Genomic DNA, 19,735 nt, shown 5'->3' with positions numbered 1-19,735 from the left:
CCTGCTCTCAACTATCTCAAACCCTCACCCTAAATTCAGACTCCAGTTCCTATAGAGGTGGACATATGGTCTGAATTGCATTAATTGGAACAATCTTGTGACCCTGCCTTGAAAAACATTTTGAAACACTAATTTCTTAATCTTTCCTGTGTATTTCAAGCAGGAGATTGAAGATAAACGGAATACAGAAATACATAATATATGGGGATAGAAAGGGAAGTTAACGGGGAGAAGGACATGGTTGCTGCATGTGGCAGAATGGAAGAGGAATACAGTCACTATAGGATGGTACACAGGGGGATAATTAGAGAAATCAGAGGGGGCAAACAAGCATTTTGACCACAGTTGAAAGAGAGGGAGGGAGAACAAAAAATGGAAGTAAATGTATCAAAAGAACTGACAGGAATGATAAATGAGATTTGGGGGGGGGGAAGAGAGAGAAAATACTTCTATAATAAAAGAGGGAATATGCACAACTATCTGAGATAGTCCACAAAAGTAGCAAAGCCTTATTAAATGCTAAAGAGTTGGCATACTACAGATCAGCTATTCTATAGGAGCAGAAAAGGTCCTACACATGAGAAGCGGTCATACATGCTGCAGCCTTTTCTTCCATGTACCTGACATTGGTCCTGGGCAAAGAGAATACTTGAAGAGCTACATCTCTGATCTGCTGTTGCATTCCTACATTCCTTAGGAATTTACCCAGAGAAACGAAGTGTACCACACTGTTTTTAAAAGCAACCTTCAATTTTTCAGATATATCTATAGATGGTGTATTTATCCGTTTACATTTTCTCACACATATGCCTATCATTCTTAAGCATTCTTTTATTTTTTCTTTTTCTAAAGATAAGACCTAGAAGTTCCAAGAGAGAAAAAAAAACAAAAACAAAAACAAAAACAAAAAAGGGGATATTACTCTTTGTATTTCTAGGCATTGCTTAGTTTGTACCTGTTAAAAGGTACAGTATTAATGCTTTCCTTAATCTGAAAGTTCCTGTCTTGGTGATGAATTTGAAAATTACTAAGTCAGGCTTAAAATATATCTCTCCCATTTAAGGTAATTTTTAAAGAAAGACTATTATATCTCTGAAAAGTAACTAAGAAAAATAGCTGTATTAGTTGTGTGGCCTCTTGCAGTGCTGATGAGTACAACACTCAAGTGCTGGTGTGTGCAACACAGATATAAGAAAATACTTTCTTATGTATCTTCCTCTTCTGTTTTTGAAAGGTTTAATGTTCTGTTCTACTTTGTGATGCTGCTTACCTTGGAGCTTGTCTTTTATTTAACTTTAATTTCAGACAGTGCTGCTTTGGGGTCTCTTTTAGTGAGCTACTGAGTATCTTCACCTCATTTTGACATCAGTAAAAGTGTAAAAGACTTCACTTTGTTTTCTACAAAGACTGCAATGGTCAGTTTTACAGACATGTAGCACTGAGTAGAATTTTTACAGGATGCTGGAAATCTTTGTAGGAGTCACTTGTAGAAAATATCTCTTCAATAGGGCAGAAAACTATATATGGCTAGGAAGAGTCAGATTTTTCTACATGTGAAATACATGCAGAAATATAATGATCTCAAATCATATATTTTTTAATAATCATAATGCTGTAGAACACTTTTGATTCTCATCTCTGTGTCCTTCATTCCAAAAGGAAGAGGAAACTACTGCTCAGCTTATATTCAGAAAGAACATCTGGGCTACTTTAGTGTTGTTTATTTTTCAGCTTTGAAAGTAATTTTTTTTATTCTGACTACAAATAGCATTCATCATCTGGAATAACACAACCATCAGTTCAATATATGCATTATATCACTCAGAGATACTCAGCATGATCTGGGCTTCTGAAATCTTTATATTGTGCTTCATATATTTTTTGTTAGTAATTTAGTAAAATATAGCAATACTGAGGGTGCTGTTCAGAAAAAGCACTGCCCAGGAAAAGCATGTCAGCAAGCATTAACTAATGGTAATTGTTCAAATTTCTGCCATGCTGTTAAGTGCACATAAAAGTTTCTGAACTTCCTTGCCTTTAGTTGTGCCAGGAGGTCTCTCAAAGAAACATATTTATAAATTAAATTGCATGTTCTGAATCATATGGAGAATAAACAGTATACTTTCTATCAGAGAAAGAGATGATCCAATGTTAAAGCAAAGTTATTTCCATTTGCATAAAACATTTCATTGCTAGCCTTGCAATAAAAGCGAGGCATTTTTTCATTACACTTTCAGGATTTGTATACAATCTGGAATCCAAGTTATAATCATGTCATTACTGTAGCAACAGAATGACTTGAAGCACAATTATTCTACGAACCAGATCAAAATGTTTTGTAAATGTCTAACATGTAAGAAATTATTGAAAGTAGATTTCATATGCAGCATTTACATTGGTTGGAGAATACTGGTATTAAAAATAGTTGCTCAGGAATTCTTCGCTGTTTCTAAGTGTATCTGAAGGAAAATGCTTTAAAATGTATTTTTAAAGTTCTTAATATTGAAAATGCTGGCTTTAATAAAATCTGTTAGTGACTTCACTTGTAAGATCAGTATTGTTCTGAAGTCTGTAGCTTTCTGATGGACTTTTCAAACTTTTGTCATTGTAAAATCTCTTTGCAATGGTGTTCGCATTTCAATTTAATAAAAGTTCTTAAATAAAATTCACGGATTCTAGCTTTCTTCATGAAATATAACAATTCCAGTATATCACACATAAAAAAAGAAAAAGTGAGGCATCCAGCACAGTCTGTAAGACAGGCTGCTACAGCTCTGCATGTTCTTCCCCATGATAGCTGTTTAACCCACTTTGCGTACACTGAGCAATTGAAGCGGTTAACACAAATGGCTCATACACCACGTCATGACTTTCATACTTACACTTCTTTACAGCTTTTTGTGTTGATGACAACTATTGCTAAAATTCAGGGATTTCAACTCAACAAAACTTTGAGGGTTGAGAACTTAGGAGTACTCAGATATGTAAGCACAACCTTGGTTAGCAGAAATTAAAAATCTCTGACCCATTGTAGCAAGATCAAGTAGATTTCCTGCAAAACTGGGGCTGCCCTTCAGAATACCCTTAGGAATGGTTAGGGTCCCCAAAATCATCATGCACTATCTTTTACTGGCAATTCTGTCTAATACCAGTGTATGCCAATTAATATACTAGGGACAGCCATCACAACTCTTGTTTCTTGTAGTGTTATGAGGAACTGGAAGGTAAGTGGAGGAAGGGAACAGAAAACTTTCTTTTTTCCTCATCCTTGTAGCAGGTTGTGCTGAAATGGGTCATTAATTATTCCTCCCACAGTGTCCTCTATGTGAAACCTTTTAAGTAAACGCCTAGGTTATAGTGACACTTTTAGGGTTGAATATACTGCATTTATCTTCTAAGGAGGAGCATTGATCAGGGACTTTACTGTACAAAGCTGGTGACTGTACAAACAATGCATGCCTTGCTAGGAACTATAGCTATGGAGAAGAGCAGAGAGAGAGATGCCTAGCTTGTGCTGGAAATTCCCACCAAAGTGGAATAAAAGACTGCAAGAAGACAGGAAGGACATCAAGACCTAAAGAAACAAAAATTTCTTGTCATCAGAAGCAATATCATCAAACTGTGAAGATGTAAAACCATTGCAACATATGTTTCTAATGAGTGAACTTTACCTATTAACATATCATTATAATACTACAGCACACATTCCCTTGTGCTATGAAGCCCCTTGCCTCACCCCTCTCATAGCACGCACTACTTATAGATATTGTTGCTTTAATTGAAGGTAAAGAAGCTGTAAACCAATCAAAAAGTAGAACAAAAATAAATATGCATTGGTAGGAGGAGTAATTAATCAGACCAGTAATTAATCAGGTCAAACTTTGTAATTAGGTGGGGTTTGCTTTGTGGAATACCAGCTAGCACCCAGCTTTGCACAGGTCTGAGATGAGTGAGAGCACCCCTGTTCTGTGTGCATATTGGCTGCTGTGCACTGGCCTAGTGACCTCACTTTTGGGATACCTTGGTGTCGCCAGTCTGCCTAGGCCAAGCACAGCTTGGCACGCTCAGCCCTGGGGCGCTCTGGGGCGCTGCTGTGAGAGTGGCCTGCGCCGGCACAAAGCACCGGTGCTCGGTACGGGTATGCCGCACGCCCTCGCGAAAAACTTCTTTGATTACTGCACATTCAGAAAGAGACTCGAGATGGGACAGAAGTTGATTACACCCGGACTAAGGTGCCGACCGTCGGACAACGGCAGCCGCTGCTCCACACCCTTGGAGCCGGCAGCCTCTGCCCGCTAGGCCGCGGACACAGCCTCTCTCCCGCGGGGGCGGGAGGCGGGGCAGGGCCCGGCGGCATCCCGCCGACGCTGTCCCGGTACTGGTGGACATGGAGCGGGTCAGCGGGCTGTCGCTCTGCGCGTGCAGCCGCCGGCTCGGCAGCGGTAAGGGACGGGCGCGGCAACGGGAGGCTGCTCTGCTCTGCCGCGGCCGCCCGAGTCCCTGAGGGACGGGGCAGCCGCGGTTGCCCGAGCGGGCGCTGCGGTGGTCCGTGGGAGGGTCTCTGTCTCCCCGCAGTGAGGGCTGTGCGCCCTGGGGATGCCTGGCGGTGAGTCTTTGTGTCCCCGGCATGACCGCTCGCGTGGGGTTTTTTGATCGCAGCGCCGTGTTGGTACGTGGCAGGTAAAGAAGCACTTCTCAGTGTAGCTATAGCTTCCTGTGAAAGGCAGACCTTCTGTAACCTATGGGGTTTAATTAATATTTTTGAGACCGGGCTCTTGTATGTAATCAGTTCATCAGTGTTGTCAGTGGTTACAGGGGAAGTGACAGTGTATGTACTTTATCTCAGGAAACTTTCTTAATTCATTTACATTTTAGAGTGTTTTTGAAATTGTTTTAAAAGACATTTAAAAATAAATGTGTTGTTCTCAGCAAATAATGTTAGGGATGTAGAAAAAAGAGTGTATTTAAGTGATAACTTTTTTGATACCTACTTAATTACATTCCCAGATAAAGAAAAGGTATGACAGTATGATATTAGAATTTTGGAAAGAGGTCAGAAGATGGCATTGCGAGTTGGCAGTCCCCTGAGCACACCTTGTCAGTCTCACCTAGGGCTTATGCCCACTACCCAGGAGCCCTCTTTCAGCTCAGCCTTGAGCCTTCAATCTCAACCTCAGCCATGCCATGAGTATAGTCTTGCCACTCATCCAGCCTCTGGCACTCTCTTGGATGGACCTTGGACCCATGTTATAGCCTTTTCTCCAGCCCTGTCTCTGGCCCCATTTGCTGCTGCTACTAACTGGACCCCATGGGTGAACTCTGAACTCAGCTCATCTCCTCCACTTACCTGAGATGCTGTGAAGGAGCTGTATATTACCCACTGGTTCATCCATCTGGCAAATAGTGTCTGCATTTTCAGAATTAACTGTGGAGGTCTGTTGAAACTGTACCCTGGTACCTGTCAGCATGGCCTGTGCTGCCATCACCCAGGGTCCTGGCTCACACCCTTGTAGAGAATCCTGCTCTTGCTGCTGCCAGATAAGAATTTGTGCTAGAAATGTATGTTGGTGTTTTTTAAGTGTTTTTCTGTCAAATAAAAGTCTGGGTGAAGCTGAAGAATTAGGAGCTAATAAAGTAGCTTTTGAAAAAAGTAATAATAGAATCATAGACTTGTTAGGGTTGGAAGGGACCTCAAGGATCATCTAGTTTCAACCCCCCTGCCCTGGGCAGGGACACCTCACACTAGATCCAGGTTGCTCAGAGCCACATCCAGCCTGGCCTTAAAAGCCTCAAGGGATGGGGCTTCTACCACCTCCCTGGGGAGCCTCTTTCAGTGTCTCACCACCCTCATGGTGAAGAATATTATCTATTTTGCCTTTACTAAGATGTTACTTATTTTTTTTCCCCTGAAGAAAGTCTCTCAGACAAATAAAAAAAGTACCCCAAAACCTCCTTTGACCATGGCTTGTGTGTTCTCTGAGCAAGTTTACTGAGAAACTCTTTCAGATGTGTACTTTGGTAAGTGTTTGATAATTCTCTTACTATTTTGTAGTTGCCTTTAGGCAGCAGAAATGGAAAAGCTCTGTCTCCACACAAGCAAAAATGCCTCCTTGCAATTTTGTACCTGAAAAATATGAAGTAAGTTACGCATACTGTGCTGGACGTAAGTAAGACTACATCACTAGATTTGAGTGATAGATTCATCTGCTATAGATTGTGCATTAAATATGGTTATAAAATTTTCTTATTTGGGCAATAAACAATTGTATTGCAACTGTAGGTGTATCTCTGTGACAGTTCTGTAATTTATGGCTAAATTGTTTATTTGAAAAAGTTTAGGGATGAGGTAAGTGTGGAACAGCAATCTTACAGTCGGGCTCAATGGTCTCAAGGGTCCATTTCAATCTACATGATCCTGTGATTTCAAAAGATGAGTCTTACAGGTTTGTAGAACGCTCTGTGTGTTCAGAACTTGTTAAGATGTTAGGTCTGTGAACAATTTCTGTAGGCAGCTTTGTAATCTGTGTGATCCGCTACAGCTCCATTAGTCTGGATCCTTAGAAAGCATAAATGGATACTGAGTTTTTTTTATCCCACCCAGTCTTACCCATATGAACGTATGCAGAAGATTCGTGAACAAAATATTTCTCCTTCACTGCGAATGTATTACAAGAAACCATTGCTGCTGCATCAGGGCCATATGCAGTGGTTGTTTGATTATGAAGGACGGAGATACCTTGATCTCTTTGCTGGAATTGTCACTGTCAGTGTTGGACACTGTCACCCGTAAGTGTGTTACTATTTGATTTATGATACGAAATACAGAAAGGGACACCTGCGTTGTTTTTGTTGTTTCGTAATCTGTGGCACTGTGAACTTAAAACCAGGATATATTCATTCACCAAATTGCCAGGTCAATGACCGCTACATTTCGAAGAATTGAATCCCTTTGTCTGTTCTTGTGCTACACGCAGGAAGGTAACTATGGCTACCAAGAAACAGCTTGATCGCCTGTGGCACACCAGTAATATCTTCATGCACCCGTCAGTCCATGAGTACGCTGAAAAGCTCACTGCTCTTCTTCCACATCCACTTAAGGTACTTTGCTTCTGACAGAAGCAGGTGCTGGTGAAGGAAGTGCCTCTTTGAAAGAAATATTTAATATAAAAATATGTTTTAAATGAGAGCCTTATGGGCTTATATGGAGACTACAGACTGTCAGATAAAGAGAGCCTTTACTTTAGACCCAGATGCAGGTACACATGATATCCCTAGCTCATGTTCTGTTTGTTCTCTCCCTCCAGTTGTCACTGTGAAAGGGCATTGCCAGCTTAAAAATTACTGAAGATTCTAAGATGATAACTAGTGTTATGTGTAGCCAGCCTTAATTTGATGACAATTCACAGTGAAAAGTATTTGGCAGTATTTAGTGTAGCAAGTATTACTGACACTTAAATAAATAAACTGCGTAAGTGCCATGTTCCATGGTTGTGTCTATATATGCCACTGCTAATATCTAGCATGTAGGGACACTACAGCTCTGCTTAACTGTGTGAAGGTTATTTCTGTTCAGTAAGTCATGCTCAGTTTGACCCAGACGCCTTTGAGTTACAGTTCCATCTTTGGAAAACCTGAAAACTCCAAACTCTTAAAGATTTTTCTGCACTCTTCCAAAGTAGATCAGATAGTTCTGTATTGCATGAACAACATTAAGTTTGTTGTAGAAAAGTCATCTTGTAGTGGTGATAGGTTACAGCTCATAATGACATTGCCTGATGCTGAACACAATGGTGGTGATCACTCTACTGATCCTAAGTGTTCTCCTGTAGGTGGTTTATCTAACCAACAGTGGATCAGAAGCCAATGATTTGGCTATGTTCATGGCAAGGCTATATACTCGTAACTTCGATATCATTGCTTTCAGGTAATGGATCTTTACAAACTCATTTGTGTGTGTGATCAATCTCAATATGCCTAAACCAATAAATAATAAAAAACACTTTAACCCCAGATCTGCTGAGGAGAACAGTAAACAATTGTTCTGTTTCACAAAGAAGGGTAAAACAAGAGTTGGAAGATTTGGTATAGTATATTGGGACTAGTTGCATACAAAACACAACCTGCGATTTTTGCTTTTGTTACTCAGAAAAGGGTCTAGTCTCAGTGTTCACAGTGTGTTTTGTATACAGGGCTAGAGCAGGCTCCAGCAATTGCTACCTTTTTCCTTCACTCCACCCCTGCAGAGCCTCACTTTGTTAGGGTGCAAAGGTACTTGTGGAATAGTGGTGCAGTGAACTGCAGCAGGGAACAGTTCTGGCTGAAAGCTGGTTGAAAGATTTACTTTTTTTTTTCTGAATATCATTTTGTTTGTTTTACCACTTTATTTTTCTGCCAGATCCCTGAACCACAGTTCACTGCATGGGTACACAAACAGCCCTTCTGGCTTAATGACAGAGGTGGTGCTGGGGTGAGTGCTCTAGAAGCACCAGTGTAAGCAGTTCTCTTTACTGTGTATGCCAAGTGACCTCAAATACTAGAATAAAAGGCCTTGTTATGAAGAGCTGTATTTTTCTGGTTTTGCTTCAGCAGAACATTGGGTACCCACCTTGCTTGTGTATCCTCATTAATGAACTTTTGATTTTTATATAACACTGGCAGGAATCCACTGCATAGTTTAATGATTGGCAGCATCTGTTGGAGAGAGCAGCAGTTCCCAAGATTCAAAGAAGAGAGATGTTTGCTCTGTAGGGCTCAGGTGCTACAGCAAAGCTTTGTGAGGCACTCTCTGAATTGTTAGTTCAAATCGTTGTTCTCTTCTTGCAAACATTTCCTCACAATTTTAATATTTGAAATTTCAGGAAACTAGTGCAGATGGGTATTCAGGGATCTTCTAAAACCAGAGCGAGAAATGGCAGTAGGAATTTTTTCATTTTGAGTGTAACAATTCACATTTTCCCCAATAATTTGTAGCTCAGAAGTATGCCTTCTCAGAACTAATATTGCTACAGTCTCTTCTTGGAAATGAATGATGTTCATGTGCTTTTTTTGTTTGCACAGAGGAGCATACCATGGAGGCAGCCCTTACACACTGGGAGTGACATCTGTTGGTCTTTATAAGCATGGAGTTGCCAATGGCTTTGGCTGTGCAACAGTGAGATTCTGTATTTTTTTTTTCAATAATCTGAGTAACCAAGAGTTTATTAGAATATTTCAGCAATTAGTACATTTGCTATCCTCAAAATGCTTTTGTGGTCACTAATTAAACTGCAGTGTAGCTCTTCTTGCTGGGCAGGCACAAGAGCCAGAGTCCCCTTTCTTACACCATATTGTTATTTATGCTAGTTTGGAGTCGATATCACTGTAACACAAGTGGTTCATCCATTCTTGGTTGCATGGAAGTCACTGTAGGGTGAAAATAATGTTCAGACCTCCTTTTCACAAATTTGTTTTGGCAAATCCAGGTAAAGCTACTGTTGGCTAGGCTAAGTAGATACTCATCTGTATTCTGAAACAAACTGCTATGATGTTTCTAATTTCAACAGGACCGGAGACTTAAGCTAAAGAGATCCACTGGAGATAAATGGCAGTCAGTTACCTCTCTTCCCTTGAGCACATGGCAGTTACTTTCTGTCTACCAGAAGATAGCATTGACTCCTCTGATCAGAGAAGACTGCTTTTAAAGTAGACTTCCAGCCTGTCTCAGTAAATGAGTTCCCAGAAGTCATGTAGTATTTTGTCAGCAGTTATCATTAGAAGGCTGGAGTTCCCGATTTCCAGCTCTGCCTGCCTTTCTGTATTTTGCAGATCTTTTTCATAGAATCGTTTCAGTTTGAAAAGACCTTTAATATCGAGTCCAACCATTATCTGACTACCAAGTCTGCTGCTAAACCGTGTCCTCTAGCATCACATCTCTGCATCTTTTAAACACCTTCAGGGATGGAGATTCAACCACCTCCCTGGAGAGCCTATTACAGTGTTTGATAACCTTACAGTGAAGAAGTGTCTTCTAATACCCAATCTAAACCTCCACTGGTGCAATTTGAGGCCATTTCCTCTTGTCCTATGACTATGGAGAACAGACCAACATAAGGCCTCTCCTCAGTGTTCTTTTCTCCAGACTAAACACTCCTCTGACCTGTGCTCCAAACCCTTCACCAGCTTTGTTGCCCATCTCTGGACCCGCTCTAGCACCTCAGTGTCTTGTAGTGAAATAACCTGAATTCAGGACTCAATGTGCAGCCTCAGCAGTACTGAGTAGAGGGAGAAAATCACTTTCCTGGTCCTGCTTGTCACACTATTCTGAATACAGACTGGGATGCTATTGGCGTTTTTGGCCATGTGAGCACACTGCTGGCTCATGTTCAGCTTGCTGTACAGCTTTCCAGCCATTCTACCCCAAGCCTGTAGAATTGCATGAGGTTGTGACCCATGTGTAGGATCCAACACGTGGCTTTACTGAATGTCATACAATTGGCTATGGCCCATCAATCCAGCCTGCCAGATTCTTCTGCAGAGCCTTCCTTGTCTCCATCAGATTAATGCTTCCAAATAGCTTAGTGTCATCTGCAAAGTTACTGAGCGTGCACTAAATTCCCTTGTCCAGATCATTGACAAAGTTAGAGAACTGGCCCCAAAACTGAGCCCCTAGGGAACATCACTTATGGCCAGCTGCCTTGGATTTAACTCCCTTCAGCACCACTCTTTGGGCCTGGCCATCCAGCCATTTTTTTTACATTGCATCCCATTGAAAGCTGCCGTCAAATCTGTAGCTATTTATTTTCTGCTTGACAGACAATGTTACCAGATGTTTTTCGTGGCCCATGGGGAGGCAGTCATTGCAGAGATTCTCCAGTACAAACTGTTCGAAAATGCAGATGTTCTGAAGGTTGGTCAATAATAAAAATTGTCAGGGTTTTATATGAGAGAATATTAGAAGTTCGTGGGAATAGGTTATATTTACCTCCTCAGTAAAGTTATACCTCTGCTTGGGCTTTGAAGGGAAGCAAAAAAATACTGCAAAGAACCTCAGGCACCTGATGCCCAACTGAGAAAAATTTTGAGCATGTGACACCTTATTATCTTATTTCTTCTTAAAATCCCAGCTTTTGTTTCCGGTGTGATGATCAGCTCTGGAAGCTGTGACACTGTTTAGCACATTTGGAAGAACAGAACTGTTGATTGGTGTTTCCTGCTGTTTCTGAAGTTTTTGTTTTGGCATAACAAGAAAAGTAAAGACGACTTGAAGCCAGCAGTTAGGCAAGAAGTCATACATGAGGCAAAATATTCCATAGGAGCACAATGTGAAAGCTCCTCTACTGCTCTGCTGTTAACAATTACAGTATTTTTCCCTGCTGTTTCAAGGGGCATTCTTTAGTATTTTAATTCACATGCATACATTAACAGAATGTGTTCTTTTTAGTTTTCCCCTCTCTAATGAATGGGAGTATTAGCTATACTGATTTCTCTATTCTTTATTTCAGTACCAACTGATAAGCAGCTCTGTTCTCCAGAATCCTCATACCTGCACTAACCTATCAGTGCCTTATGTCTTACACTAATGTTTGCTAACCCCCCCAGAAAGTGTCTGCTTATTCCTTCTGTTGATGCCTACATCACAAACACTCTTTCTAGCTTGTAGCTTACTGGCCTGTATAATGGTAGCACTGTATCATCTGGCAGCTTTGCCTTGCTGTTTTGGCACTCTACTTAGAGTATAAATGGTTTAAGAGAAAACGAGGGACTCTCTCCTTTGATACTGAAATACACAGTAAGGTGCTGAGGGATGATATTTACCATATAGCCAGATAATACCTATTAGACCTATAATTCCATGTTTTGAAACTAGCTTTGTGTCATTTTAAGTAAATTCACTTTAAACTATTTCCTCCGTAAACAGGTGTATGCCATGCGAACACCCAGTACATTGAACAGCTGAAAGATACTCTGAATACCTCAGTGCCAAAGACAATTGCTGGATTTATAGCTGAGCCAATTCAAGTAAGCAGTTTGTCATTTCTCAGTTGTGATAGCACAAGTAGCGTGAAGTACTCAAACCTGATATTCTTTAATGACATCCCATAGACTTCTGCCTTAAACACCTTAAGTATTTGAAAGAATGGATGCACTGTCTTAACATTTCTGGTTTTGTCATTGATGTCAGTAGAACTGGAATTTTCATGAAGTAAAATTAAATAAATAATCATGATTAAACACACACACTTCTGCATTTAAATAGCAAGTGTAATACACAGTACTACTTATTTTCTAGTTCCATCTTTCAAATTTCACACTGCTTTGCTTTTTACTATTTCTGTCAACTTCAACTCAAACCCCCTTCCACCTTTTTCTACCCATGTTGTCCACTGTATTTTTAGCAGGTGTCAGCAAGTGGTTGCCACAGGATTCATTTTCTTGGTGCTTCCCGCTAGTTTCAGAATTGCTGTATACATGGTGCTTAAATAGAAAAAACCTATCCTGGGAATAGGAAAGGCAAGAAGAAAAAAAAAAAGTTAAAATTGTACCACATAAAGCTGTTACCTGTTTTTGTTGTCTTCTAAGCCTTTACATACATAAGTCTAAGAATCCAGGTGTAGGGTGGAATTTCTGATCCAGATGAAAGCTGGCAAGATGAAGAGAAATGGAGGAAGCAATGTTTAAAACAAATATTAACAAAATCTCAAGGATGTGAATTCTCTGGTTAACTTTGTCATCAATTTCTGGGTTTCTCTGTGAGTCAGTTTTTAAGGTGCTTGTTTTGGCAATTTGATTGACTCTGTCTTACAATGATAGTTACAGGATGGCCTCACAAATGTTTATACCAGCACAACCAATGGAACAGCAGCCTGCCCTGTGGAATGGGAATGAGTGACCTAAGCAGGAACTTTTGGAAGCAGTTTTCACTGCTGAAGGCAGAAACTTGAAACAACGTTCTTCTCATTACTTGAGGGCTGCTTGTATTTTTATTTATTGTAGGATAGTCACACAGCAGAACTCCTGTGTCCTTGTCTTTTTTTTTTTTTCCTTGGCAGGGTGTTAATGGAACTGTTCAGTACCCAAGAAGTTTCTTAAAGGAAGCTTATCAGCTAATACGGGAAAGAGGAGGTGTTTGTATTTCAGATGAAGTGAGTTGGTTTTGGTGGTTGTTTTTTTTTTAACATATGAGATACACAGTTTGGAGTACCTCTGAAAGTCATCTTAAAAGAATGAAGGCAAATTAGAAGCCTGGAAATAATCTAAATGAAATGCTATTCACTTCATAGTGTAAGTTTAACATGGTACATATTTGGAAGCATAGCACCCTCTTAATTTTTGCTGCTTTTATTCTGCTATGTGGTATTCTGATTTTAGACACAGCTAATGTTAGTAGCAGTCTTCAGTTCTTACCTTTTGGGAGCAGTACCTTCACATAAATGTGCAGCCAATTTAATGCCAGGTGTGGTAGAAGTTTTTTCATAAGGCTTCCTCTATGAATGGTGTTGGCATACATAAGGATCTAGAAGGAAGGTGATTTCTGTACCTCTACAAATACATTTTATGAATAGAATTATGTAGCTAAAGCTATTTTGAAATAGCAACCACCACCACAGTGATGGTGGTAGCTACGTCAAACAATGTAGTAGTAGGAATGAGCAATTGTAGGATTGTTTTTGAAATGTGGTAAGCAACTGCATTTCCTCTCCAGTTTGCAATGGAAGCTGCAGCTGATTTGTACATCTTACCATGCCTATGGCATTGTGGTGTTACCTCTTTCAAATGTAAAAAAATAGTCCAATTACAGTAAATAGTATTTTGTGCAAACCATCTGAGTTAGGATCCTGATACAAGTAGACACCAGATGTAGCTGCAGTTTAATTGAAATCAGTAACAGCAGAAAGACAAGAAAAAGAAAGCATATTGTAAAAAGTGAGAAAGTGATGGGGCTTTCTCTGGACTTTTCTTTTGAAAGGTACAGACGGGATTTGGACGGACAGGCAGCCATTTCTGGGGATTTCAAACACATGGTGTCGTCCCTGACATTGTTACTATGGCGAAAGGAATTGGTAATGGCTTTCCTATGGCAGCTGTTGTTACAACCAAAGGTATAAGTGTTCTGTTCTGATAAGATTTAAAACAGAGCAATTGCAAAATATACTATACAATAATTACTTAGTGAAGAGATGCGTGTTCAAACAGCTGAGCTTTATTATTAAATGTCTCAGTCTGCTTTTTGACAAATGAATTGGATTGTCATTACTCTTTACACTTGTTTTACCATGTGCTGTCCTCTACCAGAGCAGAGCTTTATTTAAATGAGGTTAGTTGAATCCTTTGAATCAGGGATGACCTTATGAGTCATTCAGATTCTGGAAATCCTCACTGAATTTACTATTTTCAATGTATATCAATGTATATCAATGTACTGGGAGTATCTAAGTATACTGGCAGTATCAGTTAGCCAGCTGCTTGACTCATAAAAAAGACTGGCTTAATCTAGTGAAAAAAAATTTGTAGATGTCAGTTTAAGGGGACAGCTGACAGCATGTGTTACAAGGGCGACTTTCTCTTTGAAAGTCTGGGTTTCACAACTTCTAGACACTAGAGTTTTTGGAAATAGTTATCTTTTGCACAACCTACATGCAGGAAAAACACACTATGTTCCTATTGTGTTAACTCCAGCAGAACGGGGGTTGAAGTGCAGCACGTTTAACTTAGCAGTTAAGTTAAAGCAGGTAATTACTGTTACCAGACAAAGCAACTGTAAGAGTAACCAGTGTTGTTTTTTTTCTTTCAGAGATTTCAAGTTGCCTGGCTCAAAACCTTCACTTTAATACATTTGGAGGAAACGCTGTGGCCTGCGTAGTTGGAGCTGCAGTTCTTGATGTAGGGACAACATTATATAAATTTATCAATTTTTTTGTTGTTGCAAAAGATGAAAAATGCTTACATTTGTTCTTACTATAAAGTTATATTATGGGTAATTGTCTAAATAAATGTATAAAATGCATGAACACATGCATGTGTTATGAATACATGGCCAATGTGCTGTGTGTGTTTGAAAAACATCCTGATTAGCTTCCTTGCAAAAGTCAATCCCTCTAGCAAGAATAGGAGTATTCCAGTTAGGTTTTCAGAATCATCTTTCTTTGTCTCCCTTACATTCTTTACTATGTTAATGAAAATGTAGAAAATCACTTTCTGAAAGCTGACGCTTTCATGGAACTATGCAAATTCTCAGCTAAACTAAATGTCTTCTCTGTCACACATGCTTAACAGATTTAACTCCACAGCTTTTACCTTTTACCTAAAAAGCCTTCACTGCTAGACAGCTGGATGTATTTAAGGTCAGAATTCCTTTAGAAAAAAAGACAATAGAGAAATCTGCAACATATTTCACTTACTATCTACCAGAAAATCAGTCAGTGGGCACTAGGTTGCTGTTTAATTTGTCCTGTCTGCAGACCATTTATCCTTGACTCTCAGTTCATTACAGCAGACACTGTTTCTATTCAAGTTACTTTCCCTGAGTGATTTTTTTTATATTTTTAAAGCTATAAGATAGTTGATCATGTAAATAAAAATATTTTGAAAAGCAGTTTACAAATAGGAAAGCACAAATTCATGTCTTGGGACTTTTTTGTCTCAAGAGGTAACTTGGAGTCTGAATTTGAAATAAGTCCAAGGAGGCTGTCAAGAGTCAGGAAGAATAAAATGGAGTTGAAAAAAAGGAATTTAAAAAGAAGAAGCACACACTTCAACCACTGTAATTGTAATTTTTGTTGTTTGGGTTTGTTTTTTTTTATGTACATTTTCTTAATGCAGACAGGAAGTTCAGAAAATAGTTTGTGCTTGTCAGTGCTGATAGCTGGCTGTTTGTCAGAACTTTAAGGAGATTTGGATAAGGAACAAGAACAAAAACAAAAAAAAAAGGATTGTGACTATAAAAGAATGGTGATGTTTGATCTTGTACACTCAGATAGTCCCCTAAAAGGCTGCCTAGTACATATAGGTATGCTTTTGTCAAATTACATTCTTCTCATGACACTGTGAAAAAAGTTTCTTTTTCAAAAGTAATCTTTTGAAAATAATCATGCTGTCCAGGTATGATGACATGAATTCTGGGATTATGTTTATGGAATAATAAGTAGCATATGAAAAATGCCACAGCAACATCAGTTTCTGTTCTGATGCCACTAGAGGATTTTAACAGAAGAAAATTGTAAGGACTGCAGTAGTTAAGAAACATAGTCTGCAAGTAAGTGAGGTAAATGTGTGTCTTCAAACTAAATGGGGATTAACCAACTCTATCGGAAGCTTTTCCTGCAACACTGTCATTTTAACCAGGCTATTGAAGAAGATGGTCTACAAAAAAACAGTGAGGATGTGGGAACATACATGCTACTGGAGCTGTCTAAACTACGGGATAAATTTGAGATTGTTGGAGATGTCCGTGGCAAGGGACTTATGATTGGAGTAGAAATGGTGAGAGATAAGGTTAGTGATTTATTGTTGTTTTCATTTTACAGTGACATCGAAAGTGTTACCATGTTTTGTTTCAGTTCAACTACTAGAAAGATTTTTATATTAAAAAACTACTGAAATTAGAAAACTTTGCTCTGGCTAAAAATGAACTGGAACAATCCAGCATTTAAAATATTTCACAAGCTTTGAGTGAACAGTGACTCGTGTAACTTAATTGCATAAACTCATCTCAAAAAGCAGACAAATTATGCCCCTAATTTTTTTATAGAGGGGTGGGAGTGAGATCTTAAAGAGACTGGAATATGCATCTTATTCATGGAACTAATTTAGAATATCTAAGTGAATTTTAATTTTTATTTGCCTTAGGAAAGTCGCCACCCTCTTCCTGCTGAAGAAATGAGTCAGATCTGGGAGGACTGTAAAGACATGGGGGTTCTGATTGGCAGAGGAGGACTCTACAGTCAGGTACTGAACCTCTGCTTATACATAAATACTATTTTCTGTACTCATTATCTACATCTTATTTCCCCAAGCTAAATTAACTTCAGTTTAGTAAATAAACTAGGAAACATATGCCCTTATGAACTGTCTTAGCTTATATTGTACTGTCTTGCTTATATTGTAAATCAACCAAGAGCCGTTTGAGTCTTTTCAAGCATGCTGAACCAGCTCTAAGCTTGGAGTTTTCCTTTACAGGAGTAAATTCCCCTAGAAAGTAACGTACTGTCGTCTGTATAAAGTAGGAGAAAACAATATTCAGGCCTGCTAAATCTTTGCTGCTATTCTGGTTATCACCTGACCTGTTCATGCAGAACAAGTTTGTTTTTGCTAGTTCTGCCTGGAGAGCTGTTAACATTTCACCTGTATGGTAATTAAAAAAAAAATAATTGTTCATAGCAAGTTCAGCAACACAGCTCAAATAGGCATCAGCCCATACCAGTTGAAGAGGCACAATGCTGTACACAGGGCACTGTGCCACCAACTTCTTAGAGCGTAAGAGCTAAAAGCAGAGAATTGCCTCTGGACTGGTCAGGCAAGGCCAGTGAAGCCCTTTTACACAGAGGAAGCAACTCCTATTTTGAGACACGTGCAGGATGATGAACAGGATGTGGCATCTGTCACTTCATGAGTTCTTCTACAAGTCACTGACCAAAGCATAGCTAAGAATCTCAGGATGTAGTAAAATCTGATCCTATCTCACAAGAGTGCTGTTTATCAGTGCTACCTTCAGCTGGAGCTGTGGGTTGGAAAGACCATTGTTCCTCCTCTTGCTGCATAAAGTCCTGTGATACAACAGAAATCACAGTTTTAAGTTTCTCATGAGTTAAATACTCTTGAAAACACTGTTACAGATCATGCGTTCAGACTTCCGAAACCTGCATTCTTGACACATTAAACTGTGCATATATCCCTCCCAATCAACACAAATTCATACTATAGTACCCTAACTGAAAGTTACAATTTAGTGATTGTTTCATAATACATTCTCTTCAAAGTGTTAAAAAATGCCTGCAAGAGCAGATCAGCTGGCACAGTCCAATAGGCTACCACTCTTAGAAGATACTGCTTTTCCCTGTGTCAAACCTGCCAGGAAAGAAAATACATCTATGTCTCTCTTCTCTTTTAGCACAAACCCATCTAAGGTTTTATACAATCTCGGGGTAACAGCTACAGCCAGGACCCCACTCTAGTCAGGTCTCTTCTGGAGTCAGTTGCTTTGTTACAACAGTGGAGTGGAGATCTCACAGAATCACAGAATTAACCAGGTTAGAAAAGACCTTCACGATTATCAACTCCAACCTGTCACCCAACATCTAATTGACTAAACCATGGCACTAAGTGCCTCATCCAGTCTTTAAACACTTCCAGTGACGGTGACTCTACCACCTCCCTGGGCAGCCCATTCCAATGGCCAATTTGGATGTAGAAAAGTCAAAAATTGCCTTACTTCAGAGTGCATTAATAAGTAGCCTCAATCTTTGTTCTGCTGTTCTCCTATAATACTATTTTTCAAACTTTTGGTTAGATTTTTATTTCTTTGTGTGAAGAAGGTGAGTGCTGACCTAGATAGGCTGCTAGAAACTGTATTCTTTGCACATCATTTTAAAGATTCTTTCCTCTCTCTTCCCAGACATTTAGAATTAAACCTCCTATGTGCATTACTAAAAAGGATGCCGAATTTGCCGTGGAAGTATTTCATACTGCTCTACAGAGACACATGGAAAGAACAGCTGCAAAACAGACTTGATCTGTTGCTTTATATAAGGCACACATGGAACCCCTGATACTTAGCAGCCAGACTCAGCACTAATCTACACGGGAGAAGAGAATCAGTCTGAAGATTAAATGTTTGTTCAGTACAGTAAAAGCAGTCTAACAGATCCAGAGTTTGATAAATGTATTAGTTTATTAGAATATGCTCTAATCTGCTTTGTAAAGATACAGTTCTGTTCTACAGTGGTGGTGTGTAGTATCTGCACACCTATCCTAGCATTAAACACTGATATGATTGCCTGGCTATCAGATGAAGAGGAAGACATACATTCATCTTTCATATCAAAACCGGTAAATTTTAGAAAAAAGAAACAAGTTATATGGGGAAGTACATTCTTCAGACTTCATAGCATCCATGGAGCCCTTGGGAGTGGTAGCAGCAGTGCAGTGGTGTGCCTTCTGCTGCCATGGATCCGTTCCTTTGCGCCACACCATTTACTCCCAATTCTTACAGATGGTTTTCCACAGCAGCACCACACACTCCTGAACTGCTGAGTGTAAGCATGTGGTGTGGCAGCATGGACTGGAACCAATGCAAGGGTAATCCCCAGCTGCCTTCTGAAATAATCACTGCTGCTGCACCCACCCACACTACCACACTCTTGCCATTTATAACCAATACATGCCAGCATTTTTAAAACACAAAAATGATAAATATTTGGGTTTATTTAAATAAGGAAGAGGGGGAAAAAAAAGTCAGAAAGTGGTACCACAGGGTTCAGTCTGTGAGATCTCACAGTCTCTGGCTGAGAACGACCCTCGCCAGGACTTAACTGGAGGTTTCAAACTGTTTACCTGTACTACAAATTTACACTGTAATTAGAGCATGGCCAAAACCCCCAAAAATAAGAAAAAAACCCACCACCACAAAAAAACCCCCAAACAAACCCATAAAGTTGGAAAGCAAAAGCTTCAAACACTGACTGGTGATTTAAGATGCCACGTTTCTTACTTCTCACTTCTAGTGTTTTAGCTCATTATTTCCTTCAGTTTCCAAGAGCAA

At 39.6% G+C, this 19,735-nt stretch overlaps 1 protein-coding gene across 1 annotated transcript; it reads left to right on the top strand.

Moving 5' to 3' along the window:
• The first annotated feature begins 6,087 nt into the window (after nucleotides 1-6,087).
• Nucleotides 6,088-18,775, top strand: AGXT2 (alanine--glyoxylate aminotransferase 2). Its single transcript, XM_054397817.1, has 13 exons — nucleotides 6,088-6,138; nucleotides 6,602-6,786; nucleotides 6,975-7,098; nucleotides 7,830-7,924; nucleotides 9,058-9,151; nucleotides 10,792-10,885; nucleotides 11,897-11,997; nucleotides 13,029-13,121; nucleotides 13,946-14,078; nucleotides 14,771-14,859; nucleotides 16,321-16,470; nucleotides 16,825-16,923; nucleotides 18,590-18,775. The coding sequence occupies exons 1-13, from the start codon at nucleotides 6,103-6,105 to the stop codon at nucleotides 18,704-18,706; spliced, it is 1,410 nt and encodes a 469-aa protein (XP_054253792.1). The 5' UTR covers nucleotides 6,088-6,102; the 3' UTR covers nucleotides 18,707-18,775.
• The last annotated feature ends 960 nt before the right edge of the window (nucleotides 18,776-19,735 follow it).

The sequence above is a fragment of the Indicator indicator genome, chromosome Z (genome assembly GCF_027791375.1).
Source record: "Indicator indicator isolate 239-I01 chromosome Z, UM_Iind_1.1, whole genome shotgun sequence".
NCBI classification, from domain to species: Eukaryota; Metazoa; Chordata; class Aves; order Piciformes; family Indicatoridae; genus Indicator; species Indicator indicator.
Note: the sequence above shows the minus strand (reverse complement) of the source record. Positions and strands in the feature narration are given on the sequence as shown.

Bases quoted from the DNA above. Each gene is read 5' to 3' on its own strand.
- AGXT2 (XM_054397817.1), top strand. From the start codon at position 6,103: ATGCCTCCTTGCAATTTTGTACCTGAAAAATATGAA. The intron at 11,998-13,028 runs GTAAGCAGTTTG...TTTCCTTGGCAG, and splicing joins TTATAGCTGAGCCAATTCAA to GGTGTTAATGGAACTGTTCA. The intron at 14,079-14,770 runs GTATAAGTGTTC...TTTTTCTTTCAG, and splicing joins AGCTGTTGTTACAACCAAAG to AGATTTCAAGTTGCCTGGCT.